Consider the following 19,283-nt stretch of genomic DNA (forward strand, 5'->3'; position numbering starts at 1 on the left):
ATCAAGAGTCTGGCTATAGAATACGTATCCCAATACGCGTCCCAAGATACAATACCTATCACGATATTATAGCGGAACACAGTTTTTTTTTCTTAACAGTATGACTTGGACAAAACTCTACCTGAATATTACCGTATTTTCCGGACTATAAGTCGCCCTTTTTTTCATAGTTTGGCAAGGGGTGCGACTTATACTCCGCAGCGACTTATATTAGAAATAAATTGAAATAAAAACATTGTTAACCCTCCTGTTATGTTCATTTGTGAGGAACAGAGATGATGTTCCTGGGTCAATTTGATGTATGAGGTATGTTAAGTGTTAAGAGTATGTTAAGTGACTCAGAGAATCAGCAAACTTTTTTTACAGTAAGATCTTGAAGGCTAAAAACATAATATTCTATTTTCCAATGATTTCATGGATTCAGAAATGCAATAAAAATGACAACTGTTTCTACAAATACAGGATGAAAACAGAGTATTAGTTGGCCAATGATGCTTCATGAAAAGAATAAATAAATAAGTTTGAGAAAGAATTACTGTGAAATTTTGAGATAAACAGTCTGCTATGATTGTGTCATATGAGGTTGTGAAAGTTATTAGTTCTTGGTCTCAGATTTTGTCAAATAAATTTCCCGTCAAAATGCGACTTATAGTCCAGTGCGACTTATCTGTGTTTTTTTTCTACTTTAAATGCATTTTTGGGCTGGTGCGACTTATACTCCGGTGCGACTTATAGTCCGGAAAATACGGTAATATGCTTTTCATTGTAATAAAATGGTAACATTTATTTTATTTAATGATCACAATATTAAGCCCTGCAACTGTATCTCACATACAAATCGCTTTTACCCCTAGCAAATTCATAGTGCTTTTATTTTGGCAGCTTAAAATATATTTGTTCTTAAGGGGAAGAGTCAACATTGTCTGATTTTTACAACAAAATATTTTTCAGTATAAGAAAAAAATAGAAAGAATTTGCTTTAACCAATAAGGTTCTAAAAGTATGATTAAGGAGATAAAGTGCTGTTTATTTTTAACATTGCTTAATGTAGCCTCTCCAGTCCTTTAAACGGTTCAGGAGTCCAAATGGTGCTTCAAAAATAACTAATATAACTAATAATAAATAATAAAAACCCCAATTCGTTCTAGAAAACAAAGTGTGATGAGGCAGCATGACAGAGCGCTTTAATGTGGCAAAGATGCTTTATTTACATGACAGTCTGCACTACAGAGGTTCAGCTCAGTTTTCTGACACACATCACTCTGATCCATCAGGTCGCTAAACTAGAACCTATTGCTGTGAGGTTCTGCAGAACTTTGGCCCGCTTTGCCAACAGCATTAGCCTGAAGTGCCGTGCATTAGCCACTGTGCAGGTGCAGCGCTCACACGTTCTAATCTGAGCACGCCACAAAGAACCGCAATCCGCGTTTTTATATGATACTGGCAGCAGCATGGCACAGAGTTTCGGTTTGGTACCCATTCCAATTAAAAACGACGTAGTGCGTGTCTCATGACAACAAAACAAGCTGGTTCTCGCTTTGTGTGGTGTAGAGCTGCTCAAAGAGGCTCAGTATGCTGTGCTGCCAACTAGCTGTCGGTGTTTTAAGTGGAAAAAAAAAAGTCAGACGCTGAAGGTTGTCCTGACGGCTTCTTAGATCGATACAAATATTGCCAAATCGATGTTTTCCTACAACCCTAGTGCGTTCCCTCGCTAAATCGCAGTTCGCCATTTGCAATCTTGCTGCTTAGCAAAAATTTTTTTCAGTGTAGTTTTGCATGCCTTTTTTTTCTTTTCTTTTCTTTTTTTTTCTTTTCTCTCCTCTATCTCTCTACTGTGCACTGTTCTGGTTGGCAGTTGACCTGATTAGTCAATTTCACTTTCATTTGGACCTTTTTGGCTGGTGGTGTGCCTTGTGATTTCTATCGAGGAAAAAGTACCATGGCTCAAATGTTTTTAATCCTAACACCAGGTGTCTCCCAAGTGCCACAAAACCCAGCTCACTACAGGGCTCCTCTGTGCTGCTCTAAAGCGGTTTCAGTAAAACAATAGTATTACAGTCGAATACATTCATTTTATTACACATCAGCCTTTTTTCTGTTGAATGTTGATTTTAATTATGTGTATATATGTGTGATGTGTCTTTAACATGAATTATGTGCTCCTCCTATGTACTCTCTAGTTGGAAAACATTACATTCAGGACGTTTTATGGATTCAGTGTTGAATATTTGAAATCTGTTGATTTGGTTAATTCAGCCTTGACTAAAGCGGCTCCAGAGATGTGAAGGAAGTGTTTGAGATCGTAGTCAACACAGTGAAAGACTCCAAGGCAGAAAGTCACTTCCTTTCCCTGATGCAACACCTTCTACTAGTCCGGAATGATTATTTGGCCAGGTAATACTCATCTTCCCAAACTTCACACATGAGCACTTATATCTTGATGGTTTTACTTCATTATGTCATGCTCTGCTGTTTTATTAGTCAGTTTTTTTCTAGAAAAAATCAGTCATTCATTTTCTATTCAAAGGCCATTTTATGAAATAAGTGAAAAGGCAGTCGTAACATTTTCCTAAACTTTCAGAGGTCCTCATTGTTTTGCTGCACAGATAGTTTTTAAAATGTCTGCATTTGTAGTAAGAGACGGGTTAAAGCTGTGGGCAGTGAAAAATGGGTGTGAGGGCAGCACAACCGACAAAAAAGGTGCTTAAATTCCCCTCACATCCTCATTCTTTCAGTCACGTTCCACGTCTGTTTGTTTTCCAACAAACCATTTCATTGCTGTAAAATTCATAAATTAAATAGGAAGTCCAATTTCATTTAATAGAGTTGAGCACCATACATCCTTATCAGTAAAATATGCTAATTTTTCCCACTGTGTCCTCCAAAGCCCTTGGCATTGTAGTTAAATAAAAGGAGGCAAGAAAAGCAGAATGACTAAACAACAAGAATAATATTCCGAGTTGCTGAACGTTCTGCATGTCTATGTCCGCATATAACGAGACAGAATGAACAAGTTTTCTTTAGCATGTGAAGCACAACTTCGAGGACCAAGTTGTTCATTCTTAATGCTTTTTGTGCGGTTTCTTTGGTCGTACCTTACAGGCAGGAAGCCGTGGTTTATATTTAATCAAGTTTTACGAATAAATTGTCAAAAAATATAAAGGAGGTTTTCAGAAGAAACTGGTCCCAGTAGAAGTATTTTTTTTTTTTAGAACCCCCCCCCCCCCCCTTTTTTATTTCTTTCATCCATTTTCCCTTCTATTCAGCTTCGCTCCATCCAGGTTAACACAACAGAGATGGTGTCTAATGGACTCCACAGAGAGACGGGAAGCAGAAGAGAGAAAGAAAGCTGTGTAGTGGCAAAAAAAGAAGTTTTTTTCTTCTTTTTTTTAATACCAAGATGAAAAGAAAAGGGAGGTGGTGGAAGCAAGACAACAGTTGAAAGGATGTCGAGTTGTAGTAAATTGCAACATCGAGTTCTGGCTGCTTTTAGGTTTTTTTTTCCTCCCAGAAAAGGTTGTTTTTAGTTCAGTTTCAGAAAACGATAAAATGTATTCATTCATACCTAAATCTATGGTTATGTTTATGCTCAAATACATACTATGCATGTGCACAATTTAAAGAGCTGTAATAATGTATTATGACTGGTTAATCAGTTGTTGGCATAGATAGGAACTCATTCATTCTGTTTCTTGGTTTACTTATATTCATATTGAAGGTAAATAACATGAGCAATATTACTAAGTAAAATCAAATTAAACAAAATGCATTTTTCTTCATTTTTTGCAGACACTAGATGTCTCTCTTGCTCCACGGATAAATTTTAGTTTTGGGGGGAAAAAAAACCCAAACCCTGAACTGTAGTGATGGAGTGAAATAAGTGCTAGACAAAGGCAGAGGGACTAAGAGAAGGAAAGGAGACAGAGTAAATAAAGTATTGAGTTTTTGACTCTGGCAGCATTTAATGGGATCGGGGAAGAAGACGGCTCCAAAATTGAATGTCTGTTTAAAGTTGGCTTGATCAGACAGCTGGTGCAGAACACAAACCAGCATATTCCCACTGACATGGTTGAGCAAAATCAATCTTTGAGACAGGAAACTCAAGCCGCCACGCTCACACAGACCCCCAATCTCAGTTCAAACATGGTGGTGAAGCATGTGTGTTCAGACAGGCAGGGTCTCTCCGGGTCAACATGTGCCTTCTAATACATACACTGTCAGATTTTGATGTTGCCAGCACACAAATTACTTATCTTGTGCTGACATCTAACACTACAAATACTGATTTAGTTTAATTCACCTCATATCCATTTCTGTTTTTGTCTTTAAATCCTAAATCTTTTTTTCCAATGCTTCTCTTTTTTCTACAGGCCTCACTACTACAAGCTGATAGATGAGTGTGTAGGTCAGATTGTCCTTCAGAAAAAAGGAGCAGACCCTGACTTCAAGTGTCGTCCCCTCGAGATTAATGTTGATCATTTAATAGGTGAGCGTACTCTTGACCCTTTTTGCTCATCAATTTCTCCTATTATGCATGCATTCTTAGACATTTAGTATTAAACCAAAAGAAAAATGGGAATTTAAAGGAAACTACTCTTTTGAGTTGTTCAAATATACTGAGAATACAGTGTCAAGCATGCTGTCTTATAAGTATAAGATGGTCTCATGAGATTTCACTTTCTATTATTTGCATAGTTGAGCTTTACCACCACAAGGTGGCGCCAGAGAGGAGCCTATTATGGGTTGACTCTTAGAGGTTATACCATGGGTCATTCCTATTAAATACATTTTAGCTTGGGGAAGCTGTTTTTTTCTGTATTATTCTAGCACACCCATAGTGAAAAGTCAAATTACCTTCCATTGGATGTTGATAAATATATTCATAAAGCAAGTTGCCTATGCTGCACTCCTCTTTTAATTCTTCATCTCCATTTTGTTGTTACACAGATATGCAAGACACCTAACATTTGTACTTTCATTCTAAAGACATGAAGCAGATCTAAGGAATTTAAGCTGGTTTTTCCTGAGAAAACATGTTACCCAAAGCACTGAAACTGGTTCTAATCAATGACACTTTCAGAATAGCCAAAATGTTTGTCTGCTTTTACAGATGAAATGTCTGTTCAGTGTAGTGTTTAGGAGGTCCTATTCCTATTCTACGCAGAATGAAACATCGTTTTTCAATGATGTAAATGGTGGAGTTCAAACCAATTCCTTGTGGTGTAAAGTGCTTCATGAAGTCAGTATAACAACAGGATTGTCATGTTTTTTTGAAAGGTAGAAAACATTGTTCGCACTCAGACCTCAAAAATCAAACATCAAAAAGGTCTCACTTAAGAGGATTAAAGGCAATTTTGTGAATGTCACTGATCCATTAAAGCCAATTTCTCCCAGTCATGCAAAAATGAAATGCAGACCTTTTCATGTGAAATAATACTTTTGGCAAAATCTGATTCACGCTTAATGCGCATGTGAACTTGTTGATTTATTGTTGTAAATAGCTATTAAGGTAAAGCACAGAAAAGTGCAGGTGCAGGGCTGTGCCTCATGATTTCTGTGCTCCTGATGGTAGGCCTTGGCTGCTCACTGCAGGAGGCTTTAATTGCACTGCTTCTAAATGTGTCCTGACACACGCACACTGACTGGCCTCCTTTAGGGCGACCAGAGTTATTATTGGTGAAAAGCAGCCCAATTCAGCCCAACATGCATTATTTAGTGTTTTTCTTTGAACTCTAAAATTCAGCACAGTTTTTTTCCCCCCACATTCTGTCTCACTTGGTGCTTTCTATTCAGTTTGTCCCATTTAGCCTGGCCACTATGACGACCCACCCGCTATACCCCCAAATCCATTACACATTTAATAACCATAGAAAATGTTACCCAAATACACTTGGAAATTGTGCAGATTGGTGTCTTTTTCAGGAGTGTTTTTATGAGGTAAAGTGTTCACATTTTTATTCAGTTTATCTTGATTAAACTCAGTCTTTAAAAAAAGAAACATAAAACTGCTCTTTTTGCTCTACTTCTATTGCAACAGCAGATATGCCCTATCTCTGTGTATCATCAGTTTGATTCACTTTTCTCTTATCATTTCATATTGGGGGGGCTCTCTCATAGTTATATATCATTTGAATCTGCTCTCCACCCCGCCTGACATCAAAAGAAGATGCATTTGATCCTCTTGCATTTAAGCATTGACCTTCATATTCATGAACCCTTTTCTGCTGTCCCCCTTCACTTATTCCAAATATTGTTTTGGTCTTTCTTGTCTTTCCCACTCCACCCTCTACAAAGTGTAACATTTGATAAAGGATTCCTCTCAGACGTTAGGTTTTTCTTGTCTAAAAGGAAATCATCGTGCCTGCCTCTCTGTGTGACGTGCACGCTGCCAAACAAAAGTGTGCACTGGAAGCTCACACAAGCTGATATGAAAAAGCAGAAAGCCACACAAAGCCCGGTCTTCTAATAAGATGCCCATACAATGACTTCATGGATCTGCACTGAGTAGTGTGATAAGAGGAAATTGGAAAGACAGATTGGACACTTGCACTGTGATCACACACAGCCTGATGCAGATTTCCAAATGAAAAGTTATGCTGGCTTCATACTCGAGTATATGCCAAAGAATGTGTCAAAGCCACTTCCTTTTATTATAAATGATCATTTTTTTTATTAAGACTGTTTTTGTTTGCAGACAACATGGTGGATAAGACTAAAGTGGAAACCAGTGAGGCGAAGGCCGCGGACTTGATGAAGAAGGTGAAAAGCACACAGATTGAATGAAGCAAAAACAAGACGCACACCCTCACCTCACACACAGATACATGTAGTTCCACACATCAACCCACAGGCACGTAAAGCTATCAGAGAGGTAATGACACCGGAGAAAAATACACCGTGAAGGCGAACATTTCCCTTCACATGTGCAGACATATTGAGGTTGTAATAAAACTGTGATTGACCATTGTGAGGCTGACATGGGATGACAAATTAGAAAAAGGTAGGAATAGAGGGTGGACTGGAAAATGAGCATACACACATTTGTCAGCCAGCAGACAGGAAAGTGCTTTAAGACGCACACACATTCACAAAAGGGGGTAAATGCCTTGATTGTGTTGTGCTGCTAACGTGACATTTCTGTCCCAGTGACAGGATAATTGCAAAGAGGGAGCAGAAACTAGCTGTCATTCATGCACACATAAAGACACACTCGCATGCTGTTAAATCTATCAAATTTACACATATCTACACAGCCGCCTTAACCATGAAGACACTTGTATTCATTCACGAGGACCACAACGTCAGAGTCCACATCGAGCATGATAAAGTAACGCAGCCGTCCTTTTCTCAGGAGGTAGTAATAAAGTTGAATAAATCAAGAGTGATTGACTTTGCTTTTTTTTTAGCAAATAAAAGAAGTGTGTGATTATCTGTTATAAACTCATACTATATCTGTTTGGCAAGTTGGTCAGCAATTAAAAAAAATGTCTGCTCTAAGTGAGGAAATAAGAGGGTAGAGGGTTTAATATAGAAAAAGACCTAATACAGTGGAGGAAATTGCTGATTTTGATAGTTTGCCTGCTTAAAAAGAAAATGACAGTCTGTCATCCTAATAGTAGGTTTGCACAGTGAGATATTAAAAAATCACAAAGAAATTCAATACATTTAATTCAAAAAATGTTTATAAATGTATTTGTATTTCATTGAGGTCACCAAGAAAACCAATGGTAATTCTTCACGCGGCAACGGCTTAACATCATGCAGTGCTGGCCTCCAGATGTGCTCAAGAAGGCACATCTGGAGGCCTGCCTTAATGGAGAATGATTGGGGGAAGGGAAATTGGGAGAAATGCTGCCCATGACCCCAAGAACACCATGCTCACTGTCAAGCATGGGGGTGGAAACATTATGCTTTGGGAGTGTTTTTCTGCAAAGGGCTACTTTCCCATGTTGATGGGATGATGAACAGAGCCATGTACAGTCACATCCTGAGGGTGAACCTTATTTCCGCCACAAGCAGACTTAAAATGAGTGGTGGATGTGTCCTCCCAACAGGATAATGACCCAAAACATGCAGCCAAATCAACCAACGAATGGCTGAAGATAAGCACATCAATGTCGTGTAGTGGCCTAGCCAGTCTCTGGATCTCAATCCTATAGGAATCCTATAGGCAGAGCTGAAGCTCAGAGTCGCCAAGAGGCAGCCACCAAATCTTTATGACTTAGAAGTCATTTGCAAAGAATAGTGGACCAAAAAACTCTCTCCTGATACGAGCAGAAACTGCTCATTAACTACACGAAACATCTGACCTCTGTGCTTGATAATGAGGGTTTTGCCACAAAGTACGAAGTCTTTCCAGCAAGAGGGTTCAAAAATTATTTCCCTCAATAAAATGCTAATAAATCCATTGCAATTCTTTAAAGTTGATATCTCTTCATGAATTTCTATCTCTCACTGTTCAAATCAATCTACCATTATTATGACAAAATGTCACTTTATTTTTAAGTGGGCAAATCTACAAAATCAGCACTGTGCATAGTATAATAGTGAAGTATCCCCATGTTCTATTTCATTTTAGGGCTGGAAAATGTTTGAACAGGTCATTTACATTTTTAGGATTACTGTCTTCATAAGAAAGATCTTCAAGGATTTAACATGGAAAAACTTTTGAATGTTTTTTTTTTTTACTTTGACACCTTTGAAACCTTTAAAAATGTCTTCTTTGAATAAATATTCAAGAAAAGTTCAACTTGGAGGAGTATAACAATTCTTACAAAGTAATCCAACAGCCTTAAGAAACTGTATTTTTAGATGCTTGAAACATTTATCATGTGTATCAGCTGGAGGCAGAGTTAACGGAACGCCACGAGCTGAAGGCGGAGATGACCAAACAGGAGTTGGATTATGAACAGAAGCTGATTAACCTGAGCAAAGAGAAGGAACAACTGGCCACTGCGAAGAAGGAGAAAGAGGAAGAAAACAAGGGGCTGCAAAAACAACTGAGCACTTTGGAAACACAGGTACATACATACAAACTTCTGTCTTTTTTTGTTCCCATAACTTTCAACTTTAACAATTGCTGGGGGGAATAAACCAAAAAAATCAAAATAGTCAAATAAAAATGTAATGAAGCTAGTTCACAATTATAGAAGTATTAGTAAGTTGAGCAGATCAGATGTTCACTATTCAGTATTTCATCATTTTTAATGATGGTTCCCTAAAAAAAAAAAACAAGGACCGACATTTAATCATTTATTTACAAAGGAAGATTTTTGGAATTGGAATTACGCTTACTATTCTAACAATTTGTCCTTAGCGTATCTAAAGTAATTGGAAAACTGCACGAGGAATCTGTTTGTATTGATCTCTTTCTAGCATCAAAATTTCTTCCTAAATTGCAAAATTGGGCAATAAACGGTTCATGTTCCCCCTGCGTGTCCTTGAACTGCAAAGGGTTTAAGTTCTGGTAAAAAAAAAAGAAAGAAAAAGAGATTTTTTTATTATTATTATTGCTGAATATCCACGCAATCTCCTTGGCCTTAAATGAAAAAAGAAAATGCCTAAATATTGCCAAAAGACCAACTCTCATTGAAATTATACTTAAAGAATGTGAAATGAAAATGGAAAATTAGAGGTTCTTGTATAGAGACATGTAAAAGGGGAGCATCTAAAATGGCAAAGCGTTTATTCTAAAGGCCCAAATGCTCACACGCTTTGTGTTGTGTGAACACTGTTCACTGTCCGTGTGTGCACAGGCTGAGATAAGAATTGTTTAGCTGTCAGTGTCCTGCTGCCACACCAGCTGGACTCTGCCTCACAGTGACACCCAAACTCCCAAACACACCAAGTGACCCAGAACAGTCTGCTTCAGAGTGTGTGTGCTCGTGTCCCCATGAAGATGTTTCTGTGCACGTCTGTGGGTTGAAGAACTACACAACTGCCAAAATGAGCCTCATCCAACGCAGCTGATGCCAGAAGAGTCATCTATTCACCACACTAAAGCCTCAAACAAACGCACACAAACACACAGAGTTGTCCAAAGCATCAGCAGCCAAGCATCAAACAAGCTTCTTATTCTAAGATGGCTCACTTTCTGTGTTTGAGGCACTGCCCATCGAAGATTTCTTCACATGTAGAGATCTGTGTCCCTGTGTGTGATGGTTTGCCCAATTCTTCATCTGCTGCCTCACAAAGAAAGCATGCCTTGGAGGCTCTGTGTTTGTTGCTGTCATCTTTTTAAAGTCTGGAAACAACACAGTTTGTTCTTCGTTTGCATACAGACACTATTTTATACACAAAGGCACTGAATGTTTTCTACTTGACACAAACACAAAAATTCACTTGGCCCGTTGGTACTTGTTTTGCCTACATCTAATGTGCAATGTTGTTGTCTGTTGCTATTATCCACCTAACCTGTCAATCAGCTAAGACTAAACTAAATCAGTCAAATGGAATGAAAATTACTCTCTATTCTTTTTTGCTTGATGAGTTTATGCTTTTTAAGTTTTTATTTCATCTTATGATTGCACTCCCTCTTCTGTTCTTATCTTTATGCTTCCTTAATGATCTTCTCACTTATTTTGTATCAAAGCATCCTTCAAACACTAATTTCAGTCAGATCGTGTGATCCCTCTGGTTTATTGTTGTAATCTATTTTATAGAATAGATCAATTCTATAGAATAGATCACAACTTTATTAATCTCACAAGGAGAAATGAACATAATTTTGATGTTATAGAGAGGATTTCAGCACAGCCCAAAACTGGACCAGACACACAACAGAAACACACACACACACAGTTAAAGGGTGACTGCAGAGGGATGTACTTTTGACTTTCTTTTGGTTGGTATTGCTGTGCGCTCTGTCTGTCTGAACAGGAGCTCATGTTTGTCAGAATGAATACAGTTCTAACCACCCCTTCCCCTGCAGAATAAAAAACTCTCTAAGGATCTGGAAGATGCCAAAACCAAGCTTGCTACAATTCCTGCTCCCGTTCCTGTGCCAACACCTTCTGTGCCCACCCAGAGCACAGGTGGGCCACCTCCACCCCCACCCTTACCTGGCCAGCCATCCTTACCTGTCCCCCATGCCCCACCACCCCCTCCTCTTCCTGGTATGGCTGGTATTCCTCCTCCTCCTCCGCCCCTGCCTGGAATGCCAGGACCTCCGCCACCCCCACCCCTACCTGGAATGCCAGGGCCGCCTCCTCCTCCACCCCTGCCTGGAATGCCAGGGCCGCCGCCTCCTCCACCCCTGCCTGGAATGCCAGGGCCGCCGCCTCCTCCACCCCTGCCTGGAATGCAAGGACCACCACCCCCTCCTCCCTTGCCAGGTATGGGACCTCCTCCACCACCACCACCACCTGGAGCTCCAGGCATTCCACCTCCTCCACCAGGAATGCCAGGAATGCCACCCCCTCCACCGTTTGGGATGGGAGGATGGGGTGTCCCAGCAGCACCACCTGCATTACCTTTTGGGCTGCAGCCTAAAAAGGATTACAAGCCAGAGGTTCAGCTTAAGAGGGCAAACTGGAGTAAGGTGAGTCTTTCTAAAGCTCTTGAATATTTCTGATACTAAAAGTTTTAAATAGAAGAAACACATTTCAGTAAAATGAAAGGCTTGTCGTGACTTATTCATCATTTTAATTGGGCTGCAGATGGAATAATTTCGCATTAATGTGGATGCTTCCTGTCACAGATGATTGGACGAGGGCTGATGATTGAAGAATTTGTCTGATCCGCCTTGATGCAAAAAGACATGCCAGATTTGAGTCTTAATGGTTATTAGACATAAAATTCTGGATCTCTGCAGCTCAGTTATTTCATAAACTGAAGACATAAAGTATCCAATGATGTTTCAGGATACATGCATCTTTTTTGACTGCCAGATTTTTGACTGCGCCTTGATGCACACTTGCATTTTTTTGAGTCCTTCCTCTCAACTGATGGTTAAAACATCAAAATGTCTCTTTTTCATTCCTTAGCCTAAAGCTACTGTTTAATGGCTAAAGCAGACTTCATCAGCATTTAGCCTCTCTCTTTCTCACTCTCTCTTTGTTGGGCGGTTGCGAGGGTTTGACGAGGATGTCACAGAAATTGCGTTTTAATAAGCCTCCTACTTTTAACTGCTCCGCTGCAAGATAATTAAATTGCAGCCAGAATGGATCGTATTCTTTTGTAATTTAAATTAACTTTTTTTTCCGACTTGGTCTTGTCCTCCTCTTTGCACGCTCTCTTGCTTTCTCTCTTTCTCTTTTTTAGCTCATCCCCATATCACATTTCCTTTCCTTATTCTGTCTTTTCTGTCCGACACTCATCCCCGAGGCTTTGTCCATAATGAAAGGCTTGATATCTCACTTTTGCTGCTCTCCACTCGTTCAGGGTTTTATTTTTGCAGAATCTCTTTTCTCATTGATTATACAGTTCAGGAGTTACAAAAAAACATGCAAACACAGGTTGTGTCCTTTTAGAAATCATGTAAAAAAGACAAATCTCAAATGCTCAGGGGCCTCATTTATAAACGTTGCGTACGCACAAAAGAAGGCGGACGCCACTCTCTACGCAATAGTTGATATTTATAAAAAGCAAACTTGACGGGAAAATGCGCGGTCCTTCACGCAAGCTCTGACCCAGGCGTACGCACAAAAACGGGTGAAATGAGAAACGGCGACACCGTCGGCAGATGGAAGAAACACCTGAAAGTGACAGTGAAAATGACAATACTGCCTCTCATAAATAACATGAAGACTTCACAAAGCAAGTCTTACAATTAACAGCCTACACCAACACCCGTTTGATCGATCAGCAGTGAAACAAACAAAATTACACAGAAATTCAAATGAACACATACATTCTCGTTAATGTCCGTCTGGCGGAGCAGATATAGATAGATAGATAGATAGATAGATAGAAAGATAGATAGACGTACTAATTGTCCACTGGGGAAAGTTGTTTTCATAGTAAAACATTTCTTCATAAGCTATGGAATTATGGTATTCATGCATATGCCTTTAGTTTGTTTTATTTTTGATAAAACAATGTATGGCGTATGTCTCAACCATTCAGAAAGCAACAAGAAATTACATTTGCGCTGATCAATTTCCCATTTCCACGTTGATTATTACCGACATCTGTAGCTTGCCAGATGTAACTAAATGGATAGAAATAAAATGCCCCATCACAATGCGTAATGACGCACAATGGCTGATATTGCGCTCTTAGAAGATGTGGCAAATGGAAGAATTCGGAGTGAACGCATCTTTAGACAGCAAGAAGACTTGCTGGCAAACGAGGACGAGTGGCTTATGAGCCGGTTCCCACTTCCTCGAGCCGTCCTGTTGGACCTCTGCGGGCTTTTGGGCCCGGCGTTACAGAGGAGCACTCGGAGGAACCACGCCGTGCCTGTGTCACCCGGTGCATCTGGCGTGTCGGTGTCCCCCTCCGCCTCAGTCAGTCACCACTCCACTTAATAGGGATTCCCCAATAATTGCCGCCAGTCTATCATCAAGAGGGGTCAGCTCCGGTGTCCCCTTTCCCCCCACCCGTGGCAGACACTCTGGCGATGGAGTGCTAGATGTTTTTTTACCTCGACTTTGATGTCCGACCATTTCTTTTTTATTTCGGCCACGGTCCGAGGTTGTGAGGCTACAGCATTTACGGCGTCTGCCGCCGTTTGCCACTCACGTGCCTTTTTTGGGCTTAGTAATGCCCACACTGTGCCCTCCAAACAACACTTTTCTCCTCTTTTCCACCTCGCCAACGATAACTTCTACTTCACATTGAGTGAAGTTACGTTTTTTTGATTTCCTCTCTGTTTCCCATGATTTCGCAATCAATGAATATTAATTTGTGGGCGTTTCACGGACTATTTATGGGCAACTATGGGCGTGTCATGAAGCCGCAAAAGCTGCGCTGCATCTAGAATTGGTTGTGATTTATTAAGGGAAAAATCCGTATGATGTGCGTGCGCACGATTTTATAAATCCAAATATTTCTGTGCGTACGCACATCCTATGTTTCATCCGTACGCCACTTCTGACGCAAATCCTACGCAAAGTTTTATAAATGAGGCCCCTGGTACTGGAGATTTTCTTTGTCAAACATGTTTTCTTAGAATTAAACTGTAGATATGCAAGATACATGAAAAAATGATTACATTTTTAATTGTATTTACTACTTAGTAATTCCTACCATAGTCATCTATCCTTTATTATTTACCATCATATCACAATGTGGCCATTGGCTCATTGTTTTCTTTCTTTTTTTCATCGCTCAGCTAACCGTTTTTTAATAGAAAAGATGACCTGTTTTGTAAACTGCATTTTCCTTTTTTATGTTTTTAGATCTCACCAGAGGATCTCTCTGAGAAAAGTTTCTGGATCAAGGCCCAGGAAGACCAGTTTGAAAACAATGAACTCTTTGCCAAACTCACTGTAACTTTCTCCTCACAGACTAAGAGTAAGTGCGTCTTTTGTGTTTTTTTTTTTCATTCATTGTAGCCTACTCAAGTTAAATATTGTGATTACTAAAAAGTAACTATGTTTGCTTTTATTTTACATCCCTACATTTATTCCTGGACCTTTTCAAACCATTTCCTCACATCAGCCTCTAAGGGTAAGATTTCACCAACTCATTGATTATATTTCCACACATTCTAAACAGCCTGTCTTGGATCGTGCCTTTTCCCTCTTGTCCTTTTGAGGAAACCGCACATTTACATTATTTAGAGACAGCATTTTTCACTACTTTGATTTATCTCATCACAGCTGGTAGTTCATCTTCTCAATGTGCCAGTGACTTGTACAGAGCGCTCACCTCTGGGTAGGATGGATTGGGACTTGAAGATGGGAGGGGAAGCGGAAACGGACCAGGGAGGGTAGTTTAAGGTTAGATAGGAAGAAGGTCGCTGATGTCCTTTGAATAGCCACCTGCCGTCCTGCCATAAAGCACTGACACACAAACATAGACACACATACCTGTCCACTTCTGTCACCTTGTCCCAGTGTCACAAGACCTTCTGCTCAAACTCTTCCATATTAAAATCCTATCTGGCAGGAACTTACAGTGTGTGTGAGTGTGTATGACATTCCACCTGACCTTCAGCTTCAGCCTGCTTCAGCGTCATCACACACACACACACTGTCTGTTCTGCTTAGGTCATATGAGTAAACAGTAATGCGCATGCACACATAGCTGATGCTAGCTCCTGATGTCAGTTAAATGTCAGGCTTGGCAGCTGTCCCATCTGCATTCACTTGTGTAGCAAATCCTAACATCAGCCTGCCACTCTATAATTTGGCAGCCAAGCACCCATGCTGCCTCTTTTATTGGCCGAGACAGCCGCCTTTTCTGGATGATGTCTAATAACCTTTTCTGAGAGCTGTGTATAAAGATACCTTGACCTTTTCAGAGTCCCACATCTGTCTGCATGCCTGCCTGTGTGAATGACGGTGAGGTGGTCAGGGGTGAAGGGGTAGGTGCTGTAGATTTCTCATGAGTGATTGGAATGTCCTAAAATATTGCATCAGGGACTAAAATGTATTGTCTGAGTTTGCTGTGCAAGTATTTTTGTAGCATAGGTTTGTGCGCACATGGATCTTATTTACTTATGGAGGTTTTTTGTGTATTCGGGAATGCTTGTGTGAACAAATGCTCAGATACTCTATTGGCAGCTTGGTGTAGTCATTCTCTCCAAATCTCATATCTGCCGTACATCCATGCCCTTAATACTTAGACCCAGTCTTAAAGGCTGAGTACATCATTGGGATTTTTTCCTCAGAGCATCAGGGAGGACTTGGTAGCATCAAAGTTATCACTGACCCACCGTGACCCTTCTGCTTCATCCTTATAATGGCACCGTGGGAGGGCTGTGGTCCTCAGATGCCATGGAGACAGCTGTATCTTCTAGCTGCACATATATTTTTAGCATTTTGACATATAGTGCCTGAACATCTGGTCAATTCCCCCCCTCTTGTGTTGTTATTAATTTATTTTTATATTTTCCCTCTTTTCTATCCAGTGTGCAATAATGATTAGAAACGGATGCTAATGTGTTGTTCTGTATCAAGCTTCAGAATAGGCCAGCACAAAACTAACCTCGTGTTATTGCACAGTTTTAGATATGTTTGCTACGTAGAAACTGTAGTTGTTTTGAAGAAGATTATAGTGACATTCACATTAAACCTGTTTGATTTTGAGGTATAAATAAATAAAGTATATCTAATCTAGTCTAATCTCAATACATAGTTAGGTATTCAGAGCTTTTCTTTTCCACACTTTTTTTCACAGTATGACATTCTTGTACTTAGAAAGCATTTTTTGTTACATAATCATTAGTAGGTAATAATCCACATTATTTACTTTAATTTTTTTGTGAATAGATGAGGACATTTTTATTTGCATTTCCACCCCCCCTTTAGCAAGCATAGAAAAGTCTGCCCTAGTGCATCAATAATCTTGTAAATAATACAATTATTAAAATGTTTACAATTATGTTCAGTCTTCATGGGGAAAAACACCTAAATTAAGCTTCTCTAAATCACCAATGGCTTGGATGTAGGAAATAAATGATGGCAGACCACATAGTTACCGCTTCCCTTAATGATTCACACACCTCACATTTCCTGCTAGCCTCGACACAGATGACTTGTTTGATTTATGCTGAATGCTGTGTCAGCATTAATCTCTTTTCACATGGGGTGCGGAAATCCTTGACAAAAAAAAGAAAAAACGTAGAAGAGTGAATAACTAACTTTTAATAAATTATGCTTCATCTTAATACAAGCCAAGTTTGATAGCTTTGTAACGTCTATGCTTAAGTTTTGGTCCAATTTCTTTGTCAATCTGCCACTTTGCTTTGTGTTTGCAGCATTATTTCTCTTCTCTTCCACATCAAATGTTTTTTGATCACTTCTAAAATTCAATAATTTTTAAGATTAGCTTTTTTCCCATAAGAAAAAAATTGCTTCTGACTACAGCTCACCAACACCTCACGCCCACAAACAAAACTTACACTGGACAAAGTGTTGTAGGTCCAGAGAGATGCATTTAGGGATGAAGGGTTTTCAAACAAATGCATGCTAAACAAGCTTTAGCTGAGTGATGTCAATTATAGCACTTGAACTATTATTTGCACAATCAGCACCTTTTTTCTTTTAGAACCCTAATTTACCTACCACAAGTATTATATCTAATTTACTGGAATAGGAAAAAAAAACGTAAACTGGCAGGTTTAATTATAAATTCAATTTTTATTGCTGCCAAATCTGAGAATTCATCATTTTTTGTTTCTGAGAAAACATCTGACTTGGATGAATTCTCTACTGCGCTACACTTTATCTTTTATCCATCTGGATTTTTGGCCTTTTTTTAGCTGGATTGGTTTTACTGAATTTTTCTATTGAACCATGAGACTATTTATTCTATTCATTTCAATTCAGTTTTAGTTATATTGCCTAATATTTCAACAGAGTTGTCTAAAGCTTCACCGATTGTACAAAACATAAAATCAGGTATAAAATACAATAGCTGCTTGCTAAACGAAACTAAACAGAGTAAACTAAACTGGGCATCCATGCCCTTAGACCCTCTTTCACAGTAAGGAAAAACTCCTTAAAAAAACAATTCCAGGGGGGAAAAAAGAAGAAACCTCTGAGGTGGCCACATGGAGTGATCCTTTCCCCGGACAGACAATGTACCAGGACTGTTCAAGAAGAGTTAGCTAATCTAACTCTACAACTACATGTTTGAATAGTGTAGCAGATGGGCTTCATCCAGATGGAAATGGGGGACAGCTGGGGGCACGAGACAACCTAGAGGTGAGATCCTTGGCCAAGGATAGGAGCACAGACGAGCCATCTGGAATCGCTCCCGCTCACCCCAAGGGGGAGGGGGTGAGAAGGGACAATGCATGAATCACACAGCAACAAACAGAGGCATGGAGAACGAAATGATAAATGATCAAAAATGGAGGAGAGTAGAAGTAAATGAGAATGGAGGACAGAACTCCAGTGCACCATACTCACCATATCCAGGTTTTAACTTCTAGCAGCCAACTAGACACTACTTTTTTGTTATATTTAATTCAAACATGTTAATAGTAAGTTGAGTGCATTATGACATTTATAAGGGGTGGTGATAATAATGACAATAATAGAAAATCTATATCTTGAGCATATCAGTATTGCTACAATATAGTATTAGTCTTAGCAGGGGGAATGTGCCGCAATGTCCCGGTTTATGAAGCTATGTTCCCTCTGCTTACTTCCACGGAGAAATATGCATATTATTCCCCCGAACTTCATTACAGTAGGTTAGGTAGGGGAGCAATAAGTTAAACATTCTCTGATTACTACCTAGCCTAACAATAAGCCTGTCCAAAGAGGAATGTTTTAAGCCTAACTTAGAATGTCTCGACCTCTCTTACATGAGCTTGGAGCTTATTCCATAAGACAGGGGCTTGGTAAACCTTGCATAACTGCATTTAAACCAAGGTCGAGAAACTAATTTAAAAAAAACTTGATGCAAATTTAAGACAAAAACAAACTATATTCTGGATGTTGTTGCACACATGTAAGAAAATTCCATTCAGATCCCATCTAAGTGAGATTTTTCAGTAAATACAGAGGTGTAAACATTCTTTATGTTCTATTTGATGCTAAGTCCAGAACACACATTTTTGGTCGATAAATTGTTCAAATTGGCTTTGAGTTTATGTTCGGCCCAACACAATAATCTGATAATGGTTGTTGCAAAAGTAGAGGAGGACTCAAAATTGTTGGTCTAGCTACACATCCCGAACCGTCCTCTTCATGGGCACCATTTGATAGTAGCTTCCTTTTTTAAAGTCGGGATCTTGGATAGCCCAATTAGCAGAAGAATAAAATGATGCAGGACATGGAGGTAGGAGGTGTAGGAGGGTGAAAAGAAAAGCACAGTGAGCATGGGGAAAGGCTGGGCTACAGGGATTGGTTGTGATTAATTTGATTTGGGAAAGAAAAGGGCCAGCAGCAAATATAGTTATTAATCCTCATAATAGGAGGATCATTTTCATATCCCGATCTGCTTGCCTTAACACCAGGCCGCTTTTTTGTAAATTGTTGTTTCTATGCTGTTTCAGTACATTGTCCTCATTTTAATTTTCCTTTTGCAAAAGCCTTTTTATTACTATATTTACACTCCTAGCTGTTGCAGTTACTACTCCAAACACTCTTATTGTGAAATGATCTTTTGTTGTTGTCATTTGCCATATGCAAGTATATTTGCTTGCAAGAGCGAGTGGGGGA

At 39.4% G+C, this 19,283-nt stretch overlaps 1 protein-coding gene across 1 annotated transcript in view; it reads left to right on the plus strand.

Moving 5' to 3' along the window:
* Nucleotides 1–19,283, plus strand: part of diaph1 (diaphanous related formin 1) — an 87,325-nt gene that overhangs the window by 22,656 nt on the left and 45,386 nt on the right. The window contains exons 12-18 of the mRNA XM_011480126.4: nucleotides 2,278–2,394; nucleotides 4,371–4,486; nucleotides 6,695–6,759; nucleotides 8,841–9,020; nucleotides 10,931–11,539; nucleotides 14,343–14,457; nucleotides 14,605–14,613. Coding sequence (XP_011478428.1) covers nucleotides 2,278–2,394; nucleotides 4,371–4,486; nucleotides 6,695–6,759; nucleotides 8,841–9,020; nucleotides 10,931–11,539; nucleotides 14,343–14,457; nucleotides 14,605–14,613 — 1,211 coding nt within the window. The remainder of the gene's footprint in view (nucleotides 1–2,277; nucleotides 2,395–4,370; nucleotides 4,487–6,694; nucleotides 6,760–8,840; nucleotides 9,021–10,930; nucleotides 11,540–14,342; nucleotides 14,458–14,604; nucleotides 14,614–19,283) is intronic.

This window comes from Oryzias latipes, chromosome 10 (genome assembly GCF_053564925.1).
Source record: "Oryzias latipes strain Hd-rR chromosome 10, Olatipes_Hd-rR_3.1".
Classification (NCBI taxonomy): domain Eukaryota; kingdom Metazoa; phylum Chordata; class Actinopteri; order Beloniformes; family Adrianichthyidae; genus Oryzias; species Oryzias latipes.